At 40.9% G+C, this 12,570-nt stretch overlaps 1 protein-coding gene across 1 annotated transcript in view; it reads right to left on the bottom strand.

The window, feature by feature from the left end:
- Positions 1-11,833, bottom strand: part of LOC136447306 (vasoactive intestinal polypeptide receptor 1-like) — a 45,779-nt gene extending 33,946 nt beyond the window's left edge. The window contains exon 1 of the mRNA XM_066446057.1: positions 11,494-11,833. Within this exon, the coding sequence (XP_066302154.1) occupies positions 11,494-11,553 (60 nt within the window). The 5' untranslated portion in view covers positions 11,554-11,833. The remainder of the gene's footprint in view (positions 1-11,493) is intronic.
- Positions 11,834-12,570: the final 737 nt, after the last annotated feature.

Raw genomic sequence — 12,570 nt, 5'->3', positions numbered from 1 at the left:
AGAAATCCCTACAATGCTGCAACATAGACAACCGTCAGTGGTCAGTGCTTGCTGCTGACCGAGGGACGTGGCGAAACACAGTTCACCAGGCAGTCTCCTCCTTTGAGAAGAGGCGAAGAGCTGCCCTAGAGGAGAAGTGCAGCAGGAGGAAGAACCGCACCGTCACGGCACCAACCCCAGAGTCATTCTTCCCCTGCAGCCGCTGTGGCCGAGTCTGCAGATCCCGCATCGGACTCATCAGCCACCAGAGGGCGTGCACCAGTTGTGGACAAAACCCCTGAAATCTTCGTCAGCAAAGACAAGCCAGAGAGATATATCAATATTTCTCTTTGTCAGGCACATGTCACATGTTTGTCTATGATCGTCTTACAAACTTTCCTCATTAATTGTGCAAATCAAATTATGGTTTGCATAATTACTATCGTATTTCGTATTATGTAAATCATCATTTAAGGTACCAACCTACCCGCATACCAAACAATCCATCCAAGCCCTCTTGAGTTATGCTGCTTATCTACACACACACACACACACACACACACACACACACACACACACACACACACGCACACACACACGCACGCACACACACACACACACACACACACGCACACACACACACACACACACACACACACACACACATATGAACGCTACTGAAAATACATTCTTGAAAGGCAATAATTAGGCTCAATCATTCCTTTCTTACTAATCCTCACGTCGCCTGTTTTTTTTTCTAAACCACTCTTGTTTCTACTCTAGTCCTTCAAGCCATGGTAGCTGTTACGTTTCAAGTCCTCTCATCACCACTATCATTTAATCGCCCCTTGGAATAATCCATGGTCCCATGGCCAAACCTCCAACCTACACCAGTAACACATACCATATAGAGACTTATGATGCAATATAACAGATTGTCGAACTTTCCTCGTTAATCGTGCAAAGTAGTTCGCCAAAATCTAATCATCTTGAGGGTGTGCACATGCCTACCGACACACCAAATATGAAGACAATCCATCTAGAGGTTCTCAACTTATCGTGTTCACTAACAGACACACAGACACGCTCGGTGAAGGTGAATATAAACGAAGGATCCACGGAAATATCTTCGGGTATCCGAGGCGCATAACGGATCCAGACGTCGGCGCCGGAATCGGTCGGATCTGCGGTGCACCTCGGTATCCGAGCAGTGAGCTGAGATTTGTCCGGATTCGCTCGGAAACGTCAGTATCTGCCATGATGCACGATTTAGGATCTGTCGGATCTGCCAGGTTCCGAGGCCATTGCGTGCAGTGGATATCTTACATTCAGCGAATAGAATTTTATCTTTTGAAAAATTTGTTTCGAAATTTGGAGATGATGTTCTGCATTTCAATATGATCAGTTAATTTGGACCATCCCTCCTCAATAGAAAAACTTACTTAGACAAGAGTCCACAAATTGACCAGTCTATATCCCTTGCTGTAAAAATATAAAATGGCTTAAAAATGGAAAAGTTAATAAGGTCCTTTATTTCTTTTTCATGTCCAAAGCTAAATCATGGTAACTCTCTTACAACATCCAGTATTCTATCTATCTAACTATCACAACATTTAATATATATTTTAGTACTTTGAGCGAACACTGTCTAGTTCCATCTAATTTGTTCATTGTTTTAGGTAAAATCTACATCTTTAGAAATTGCAATTCTATACTTAGATTGTCTTCCTTTATCTCCTTTGTTGCACATATCTGTAAGTTAGAATATACAATTGCAAAGAGAAAGGGGAACACACAGAAACATATAGGAAAATGGGGTAAATTATATCTTGGAAATTTTGCATAGTTAGTTTTAAGATTGTGAAACAGCCACTTAGTTATTATGTTTTCTTGTGTTTTGTACAGATTATGGTGTTATTTTGCAACGGTTTATTTGACTTATGTGCCATACATTTGTGTTTTCTGTTGTTTTTCTGTTTGTTATATGAAAATCAATTTTAAAAAAATAAAAAAAATATCTATCAGGTCGTAACAGAATATTCATATCCATTGCAAGAAATTGTAGTTCTGCGCGTTTATTACTTCAACACACATTGGAAACACGTTTTATTAGCCGCTATATGTCTGGACAAATTGTCCATCATGGAGGGAATGTTCACTGATGTAAGTAGCTCATTCACATGAGAGGGTAGCTCATTCACATGAGAGGGAAGTCCATATTTCCTAACAATGGTAAGAGCAAATTGCCTGTAGTTTTTAGACAGGCTTGAGAAGCTGATAATTGGCCGAGCTGGCGGCGTGGAGTGTTTGTGTAGGGAGGGTTGTTTGCACGTTGCCAGACATGCATGAAGGAGACCCATCTGGGACTAGAGACCAGGCTGGATAACTACAAGCGATAAACATTCAAACACTTTCAAAACTTTGTTGCTCATGACTAGTGAGAGAGGACACGAAGATACTAGATCAGAGACTGATCTACACATCTAAAAGGTTGGCCTGGGTGGAGTTCCTAGCCTTGTGAGGTCATTCTTATTTAAATGTACAAATTGCTGTGACCAGCCTTTACGATTTGATATGAGCCAAATTACGGGCACCATCGATGCTTTCGTTGTTATGACGAAGTCGTCATAAGTCGTCATAAAAACGACAGTTTTGCACCTTATATGTGGCATATCTTAATGTCAGGAACGGTAACAGAAGTTACAGAAGTTTGCGACAGGCATTGCACAGCGTACAAGAACCGCTGTAGGAGCGATCTGACTTGATTTATTGAGGGCCTCGGTAGCTGGACTTACCTGTTAACCGGGCATCTGACATGAATTGTTACTTTCTCGGCTGCTTTTTAAATTGTGCATGCCTCCTCAGGCGGAACCCATTTTTAGGGATTTTTAGACCACCGATTACTATGACTTCTTCTTAATCAAACTGGAAATCAGAAAACCGAAGTTAGGATGCTAAGAGTGATCAAACCATTTTGGACCCCTAGTATAATGTCTGCAATAATGCAAAAAAAGGATCAACGCAGTCAGATACAAATACCATAGATGATTACCTTCGCCAAGAAGGTTATGTTTTCGGTTGGGCGATGGTGGAGCGGCTGTTGTTTGGGTGTGTATGTAGGTCACCAGCATAACTCGAGAAGCTGCAAATGGATCTTCATTATATTTTGTAAGTTAGGAGCAGTTGGAAAGGACAAGTTCAAAATAGTTTACCTGACGTTTTCCTGCTTTAGGGGGCTGTGTATGTATGTATTTATGTGTGTGTATATGTGTGTATATGTGTGTGTGCGTGTGTGTGCGTGTGTTTGTGTGTGTTTGTGTGTGTGTGTGTGTGTGTGTGTGTGTGTGTGTGTGTGTGTGTGTGCGTGTGTGTGTTATGTGGTATGGTATGTAGGGGTCGCAAAAAGGAAAGTCCCAGTTCGATAATGGGCCCCTAGTGTGTGTGTGTGTGTGTGTGTGTGTGTGTGTGTGTGTGTGTGTGTGTGTGTGTGCGTGTGTGTGTTATGTAGTATGGTATGTAGGGGTCGCAAAAAGGAAAGTCCCAGTTCGATAATGGGCCCCTAGTGGCTATTAAAGGTACTGCAACGGAGATTTTTAAAAATCAGGTCAGGTTTTTCTCAAGTGCTATGTTCATGATTTACATATTTAATGAGGAGAATGTACTATTCCATTAAAGGCTAGTAATCGACCTCTATTCAGTGACATTTGGAGGATTCTCTGACTTTGGATTTAGGTCGCTTAACTGTGTGCTAGCTGTGTGACGTCGATTTGAAAATAACTCAAGAAAGAGTCGACGGATCGTCATGATTTTTGGTTTGTTGCCAGCTTAAGGTATGGTTGATATAGATGGATACTAATTATGCATTTAGCAGCAAATGTGCATAATTGGTTAGGACAAACCCTAATGCCATATCGGCAAATGACGGAAATTCGATACTTGTAACATCTGTATATTCATTACCTTAGATATCATCAAACATAAATTATGCGAATTATACGAATCAGGGCCACATTTGCATAACTGAAAAAAAATGATACAATAGCTTTCGTTGCTGACGTAACGTAAGACTTTCGTAATTTAGACAATCCGATTTCGTAATTTAGATCATCAACCGATATAATAAATTTGAATATGGAAATTACGAATTCATTAGTCATGAGGGTTAGTATCATTTTGCGAAGGTACGGGGTTGTGGAAGTATAGTTTATCATATAAACCTAGCTGCTGACGAACACCGGAAGATCCAAGCTAATTGTGATACATTATAAAACGTATCTCAAGTAGCAATGGATGTTACCAAAAAACAAACTAGAGAATTTATGACCTCCTTGGCATGGTGATTAGGAGGTTCTCTGATATTGACGAGCTTGATGACAGGGGTTATATAAACATGCGTTACCTGCACAGGACATGGGCATACTTAGCAGTGACAGGACCATGGCACCGTAAAATACCTACCTTTCAACAAAAATCTTAATACTACGCACTAAAAAGGGGCAGCTTTGGTTGCTTCCTACTTGTGAAATGATAACTTTCTCCATTGCTTGTTTTTTCACTTGAAAGTTCATCTGTCTTGGTAGAAGCCATTCTGTATCAAGGTTGAACTGTGATTGCCAACACAAAAATTGGACTTATCCCAATTTTCTTTGCCAGTTATGCACATAGAACACGTGAGTCGGTGAGCAGTGGATCATATGTTGCAGAAAGTCAATCTCGCCCCGGTTTCTGTTGAGGCTCCTGGACACTCGGTCTCACTGGACAAAGTCAGAATCTTGGACACAGAATCAGATTTTTTTCTTGCAAGAGGAATTAAAGAGGCCATCTACATCCGGGCTTAACAACCATCCCACAACAGAGACGGGGGTCACCATCGACTTTCTGCAACATATGATCCACTGCTCACAGAGTCACGTATTCTATCTGCATAACGTGACGTCACAGAAACAGTGGATCGTTCATTCCTTGACAAAGACTGTAGATGATCAGTCGAAAATTTGGGTAAGTCCAACTTTTGTGTTGGCAATTACAGCTCAACCTTAGTTCAGACTTTTTCTATCCACAGAGATATTTTCGTCCCTGACTGCACAGAGACGGGGATTATTAACCCAACCAGCTGCAAAGACCTACGAAGACTGCACATCATTGTCAACACCATTTGTTACAAAAACTAGAGGACTTCCGAGCTGAAGGGCTTGTATTTCTACTTCTGACATTCACAAACTCCCGAAACCCCGGTAATCCGTAGAAAGTCCGTCCGTCGGTGAACCACTACTGTGAACTAACGTTGACACCTGTTACAGCTTACAGCCTACTTTGTCCCACATGACAATTCTAGTTCACTCCAATCAATTCATCAGCGCTGTCATCCTTAAGTGCTACACTCCCAGTGGCACTGGTTAGCCAGACAACAGCGATAACTCTCTAAGCGTGACTACCATTGTCCATGGCAAGTTGAACGTTACAAACAGGCACTTCAATCGCCTGCTATCTAAGGTTGGGAAAGTCATTCACATCCATACGAAACACATAAGCTCTAAAAAGTTGTTTGAAAAAAAAAACATTTTTATCTCGTGGACATTGATAAATGTTGGTTAAAAGGTGGTGGAATATGTAATAGATGTGAGATTAGCGGGTGAAGCAAAGGGACGCTGAAATGTACGTCGGGATGCATGCTTGAATACACGGACTGGTTCATGAAAATGAAATGTACTGATATGAAGTTGCTGACACTGTCGTCTGTGCTTCAGTGGTGCTAAATATAACATAAGAGAAATAGCACGCCAGTTTATAGGCAAGTGCCAAAATAAGACAATTGTGTTTAAAGGAGTCCTAAACCCCAGAGGGGGAGCTATTTTCCAATGGATGGTAATTTTATGAAGTTAAAATGAATATTTTTTACAGTATACGATTAAGTACCCACTAATCCCGTGCGCATCAAAAAGCATTCAGTATTCTACCAAATTCCCCAGGTGACCCTCTATTTTCTGATTAATTAAATCAAACAACCTCAGCCTATGTGTTAATACAATGTGCCTGACAATGCCTGACAAAAGTAACATTACAAAAAGAATGTCAGGGTGGTTAATAAGAAAAACTCGTCTTGGTCTTGCTATGTAATCTTTTATATCGTATCAACAATCTGCCTTCTTATTGTGCTTAACCACCCTCATTTACGCCGAAAATATCCACGTTTAAAGATTATGTTTACGCATTGGGAATACATGGGTAGAGTCTGCATGGGTTTAGTGAGTATCATATTGTTTTAAAAAAAACACCTTGTGTAATTCACCACAAGTGGAATTCTGTAAAAAGTCTGCTGATTATGTATTCATTGATACACAACCTATTGGAAAATAACAACGCCTTCTGGAGTTTAGGACTCCTTTAATGACAATAAACCGTTTGATGACAAAGGTATACTTTAATTTCCCGTGGATACGTGTTGTTACTGTGAAATGTGTATTTCATGGTGAAGAAATCTTAAGGAAGTCTGTTTCTCTAAACGTAAAGCCGTAATTAATGCGACTCTATATTGAGTATTTCAATGTTCTCTTAACTGACATTTCATGTTCTTAGGCCCAAATCATGTTTAACTAGAGTTCCACGACCCCAAACCTTCGCAAAATGATGTTAGCTTTCACGAATGGTGTATTATAAAGGTTCATCTTTGATTATGCAAATAAGGTTGCATATATTGTATGAGTTGATGATAAATATAACTCAAGTTGGTCAGGTCAAAGTATGTATATGGAAGTACTCTATTGACAAAGAAGGCTATTCCAGTATTTTCTTATCAGTTATGCAAATGAAGCTCATAATGTTTAATGATGTTCAACTTCATCTAACTTTTAAATGGTATCCAATTACCGTCATTTACAAATTTGGAATTGTAGCATTTTCTCGTTGATAAAGCATATTATGTCCTCATCTGCATAATTGATAAATCAATCGGCGTTCCTCTCTATGTCTCTATGTCCATATGTCCTGAAGCCCGATTATGAAAAGCACTGCCCATATGTTGACCCCAAAAGATTCCAGCCCCACTCACAATGCCGATATGGTTTCCTCGTATATAGGTCGCTATCACAAAAATAGCAAATTGAAAGGTAATTTCAACTTTTCCTCATTAATTGTGTAAATACTGCCATGTTTTGCATAAATGCGTCTCTTTATGGTAATCATCATCAAAGTTTCCTGCTAGCCCAAAACGCCATGCCCTGCTTGAGTTATCCTTCTCCAAAGTTTTAGACAAAAATGCAGACTGCAGTTTCAAACAAGCTGCTAGGGGACCAATCCAACACAGCTTTCTTCCTGCTCCAAGACCTATCCACCACTGAAAAATCACGATCATAGCACATCCAGAACCCAAAAAAAACTTTGAAGTCCCGCTGCAGTACCGTGGGTAGCCGCAAGAAGGCTCATTATCAAACTTTACTTGTTTGTCCGACCTCCACCAACCCACAAAATTTTATCACGATCCATCCAATGCTTCTCGAGTAATTCCGTCAACAGATACAAAAAGTCCAATGCAGTACGGTAGGGATCCAACCGAAGGCCCATTCTGGAACTTGACCTTTGTTTTTCTCGATCCCTACCAACCTACTTCATTTGATCACGATCAATTCAATGCCTCTTGAGTTATCCAGTTAACAAACAAACCAACAAACACAAAAGGTCCACTGCGATAGCAAACTGAACCAGCCAGAAGGCCCATTTTCAAACTTAAACGTCGTCTCCCGAACAGTAATTTACCTACAAGGAACCGGTTCAAAACAGGCGCCGCGAGAGCGCCGAGGATGACGCAGAAATAGCACAGAAATAGCGCCAAGAGAGCTCGCAATGAGCGCGGTGAGCACCCTAAGAGCGCCCAAGGAGGGATCAAATGGTCGAAGCGACCGCTCTACGAGGATGCAATGGTCTTAACTATACTTTACCTAAATCTTATTCTTGAAGTGTTGAAGTGATGTATTTTTAATTTGGGCGAATTTTTCCGTAAAATCATACTTTTGAGTGATGAATAATTTTCCAATTAAAATCATATGTAATACAAAATTGATAAATAACTTCAAATGCATGTTTTCATTCATATCTAATTCCATCCATCGACTACTTCGAATCAAATCTAATTCCATCCAACGGCTACTGCGAATCGTGGCATTTCTTGAAATTCCTCTTGAGCCCGTTTTAAGGGGGGTCAATCTTAGGTTGCAGCGAGATCGTGGCGAGGCCCCGTCAAGTGGGATGTGGACCTTGGGAGTCTGTCTACGGACACCTGCTCTCGGAACACCTACCAAGGCACATGCACATTTTTTCATGAACTGTGCAGCCCCTTAATCCACCGTACAGAGGCAAGACTTCTAAACTTTTTTGAAAGCTCACCTAGCAATCCTCCATGCACAGCACCAAAGTGGTTTACAGTGCAGCACGATGTATACAAGATTACTCATGCTGACAGCATAGATCCAGAAATCCTCAACATTCGTCATGATTAAAGACAAAGCGATGCCTCTGACAGCGTGCGGCTCCTTAACATGCCAATGGGCACGTTTGATCAAGTTGCACCTTTTTTCAGATTTTTTAACCATTGGCCGATATTGTACTTAAAAAAGTAAGCAAAATACTTCGGGACTTAGTCTGTAGCGGCAAACATACACTATAACTAAGACTGGTGGCCCAATCAATCTCGAGATCGGATGTTGGCTGTCTAACGGACAATCAAGTTGGAATGAGCTCAAAACCTCATTCACAACGGTAACTGTTAGTCGCCTGGTGGTGAACTCTGTATAAACATAGCGAAATACAGTTTTCATTTATTTTACGCTTCCAAAGTTTGGCAAGATACTAACAAAAAGCACTGCTCTTTGACAACTTAAGCATTTGTAGAAAGCACTGTTCCTCGTTGTTTAAAATTGCAGGTGGCTTGTCTTCAGTGACCCCGAAAACCTTTGGAGATTTACGGCTGTTTATGTTAAGGATATAAACACCCCCATGTCACAGAGCCGTGCTCGGGGCACCGTCCCGACATTTCTTTTTCTGTTCTGTAAAATGAAAGCTACATATTCATCTGTGCATGTTTATGTCTTTCAACTTCAGCATTACATGGAAATTATGGATCTATCGGCACATTTACATGTTTCCAACCAGAAATACCCATACACTAGCGCGGCCACCTCGCTGCGATTACTCTGCTACCTTATATTTGACAATTCGCTCTTTCATAGACTCTCATAGATTAATAAAGAACAATCTTCCTACATTTTCTGTGTTTTTTTGTCTGTCTTCTCAGTCATTCTTTGACATTCTGTATTATATTTGAATTATGACATCATGAGTTAAAATAATCCAATTTAGGTTGCAGCGAGATCTCAGCGTCGCCGTCTAGTGTAATCGGGGTCTGATGTGCAGCCAAAAATTATCAGCTGTATTTGTATATACGATTTTATAAACCTAATGAAACAAGAGTTCGGAGACCTAACTATTTTGATTATGCAAATGTTCCCACATTTCCATAATTCATGCTTGGTCATGAACACATTTAACTAACTTACACGGGTCACAATGTTGACAGTCCAATCATTTAGCAGTTAGACGAATTATGGAACTTTTGCATTTAATTATGTAAGTCAGGAATTTGTTTGCGTGATTTGATTGATATCTGTTAATATTTCACCAGCCATAAATTATATATGTAAGTATATATATATATATATATATATATATTTTCTTTACTTAACTCATTTACTTTGCAAAATAAGACCCATTTTGCATTACATGCAATTCATCATGTTAGGCCTGTTTAAGATACCTGCATACCAAATATCATGGAGACCCGTCGTTCTTTTGTTCAGTTCCCCTTGGAAGAATTTGACAAAACGACCCCTGCAGTTCGAGAACAAGCTGATAGGGGCCAAACCTACACCATTTCGTCCTTACATAACAAGCTATCTGCCACACACACAAAAAGACAAGACCATAGCACGTCCGGATCAAACGGTACAAAAACGGAAACTTCTGCTACAGTACCAAGGTCGCATACCAGGATTCCAAAATCGACCGTGACACATACTCATATACCAAATATCATCATAATCCATATAGAGGTTCTTGAATCATACTGACTACAAAAAAATCCCGAAACACAGACACACAAACACACCAAAAACAATATCTCAAGTTTTCATGGAGATAATGATATTCCGGAATGTTTATGATCCAATTATCTGAGAAATCGGTTCGAAAGAAAATTAGTTTGACGAAAGATTTTGCTTGGGCGCGATGTTATCTGGTATCCATGGGTACTGAGAGGTTTTATCATGGCATTTCATCTGTGTTTGTAGTTAACAGAACCTGAGACAAGATAGCTGATCTTGAACTGTTCCCCTGCAGTAGATCAGCTGGTACGTGTGTATGTGTGTCGAAACAAAGTTCAGCCATTTACTGTAGAGATACGTATTAATTTCGCTACGATGATATGGAAACGTGCCGCTGGCATCTTTTTTGGCAACGATTTCAACTGGCACGGTTATGAACATGGCAAGTGATGGGGCTAGGAGACCTCAGATGGGGTGTTATGTTGCAGCATGATGACTTTACTACTCCCCTGCAATCTGTCTCTTACTTACTGTCTATATCCAAACACAACCAGGCCCGCTTATGAAGTAGGCAGCTCGTCAATTCCAGTTTCCAGATGACCGGTCAGCGATAAGCGGGTCAGTTTATCACATGTTTCCAGTTTGTCAGCTCTTAGCCAGAAATCTTGAGGAAATTTGCTTAGTGTCAAATGAAGAATAACTGAATGACGCAGACAGGACAAGAAATCAAATCATTCTGCAAATTCTATCTGATCATGACTGTATGGTTGACGACACGATCTGTGGTTGGCAGGACGAAGCTACATTCCCGCTGGATAACGCAGCCACCGACTCTGATAATAAACGGAATGTTTTGTTTTCCGACTTACAAACTTACACGGCCAGAAAATCAAAACATGCCTCTTTGCTGTCAGTATACTACCATAAGCAAACATGAAAAGTACAGTGGTTATCGATGATGTGATTCTAATCTCTCAGCCACCCAGCCATGTCACCATCTTTACCGAGATGACGGGATAGATACGCTGTCGGTGGCCGGTGATGAACTCTGAAGATTACATCAAGCAACTAAAAAGACACAGACGGATCTAACGTGAACTCACTGACCCGGCGTCTTTTCCCCCTTACCTACGGTTTTAACCTAGTCATTGCCAAACCCTAATTTTTCAACGAAGTTGCTCGCGTGATCGCGAGAGATGAATAGCGTTGTTGTAACCACACACACACACACACACACACACACACACCCTCCCCAAATTCTGATGATTGTTCATAGATATGCGGCATAATGTATACGAAGACAGATTTTCCTGTTTTCCACTTTTGCCGCGTCTATAATAAAAGTGAGAAAGGCGATTTGATACAGACTTGCTTCAAAACTAGCGTACCTACATCTAATGGAAATAGACATTATAACACGTACCTGAAGGGACAAAACGAGGAAAACGAGCGCAGCCGCAGCCCTCCTTCGGCCGCCCGACATGCCGTCCTGTCAGGCCCCGCTGTCCAGGGGCCTAAAGTTCAAGTGGGGATATCGTGGTCCCCCGTCCGCTGACCTGGCAGATGTGTTGTTCTCGCGATGGAAGCCAGCCCACGAACCACACATAAAGTCTGTAGAGACGCACGAGCTGTTAGGGTAGCAGGGCAGTGTCGTCTTACCGTCACCACAAATCTGTGTTCCACGGCTAACCCCAGCTCGACTGCACGATAGTCACGTCAGCTGTGGACTGAACGCAGTGGCGGTCTCTCAAAGCGGTGGCGATCTCGTCCTAGAATTCAATCAAGAAAACGTTTGCATTAATGCACGTATCTATCAAATTATTCCTCAAAGAACAATAAATTTGTTCAATAAAAAGAGTCGTACAGTTCTTATCGTTATGGAAAACAAAATCGTTTCATTCCCACGGCGAGTGTATTATCTGATGATGTTAGATACTGAGCAGATTGCGCCGCTTACTAAAACAGATGGGCAAACACTACTGGCAGGCAGTGTAACGGCAATCTCCCCCACATTAGGTCACCTCGTCTGTCACGGCAGTGCGCTTCGAGAGATCTTCAGATCAACTCAATAAGTAAACTATCAGCTATCTATATAGTTCATTTAAGATTGCATTTCCCAGATAGAATAGAGTGTCACTTATTTTTCTTACTATCACATTTTTCGCGTTCGATGTGATCTACAACTTGACTAAGCCACAAGCATCTGCTCGTGACATAATGAAAACTTGCATATAGAAAGAAAGCACGCCTCCCTAACAGGATAATGGTATTAAAACTAAAAAATGAGTAGGTTTTCATTTGAGCGACGCCGCATTACGCACGACTTGAATTTGCGGCTTCCTAAATGAAACAATAAAACATCGAAACGTCTCTAGTTATACCGAACAAATCATTATCTGTTGCGAACGTTACCTATCATGTAAGCCATCTCAAAACTCTGAAAAAGTGCAGCTCTTCAGGAAACCCGGTGTGACATCTATCCCATTAAAAGTTATATAGA

The sequence above is a fragment of the Branchiostoma lanceolatum genome, chromosome 13, assembly GCF_035083965.1.
Source record: "Branchiostoma lanceolatum isolate klBraLanc5 chromosome 13, klBraLanc5.hap2, whole genome shotgun sequence".
In the NCBI taxonomy this organism is placed as follows: domain Eukaryota; kingdom Metazoa; phylum Chordata; class Leptocardii; order Amphioxiformes; family Branchiostomatidae; genus Branchiostoma; species Branchiostoma lanceolatum.
The sequence above is the reverse complement of the archived record's forward strand: the minus strand, read 5'-3'. Positions and strand labels throughout refer to the sequence as shown.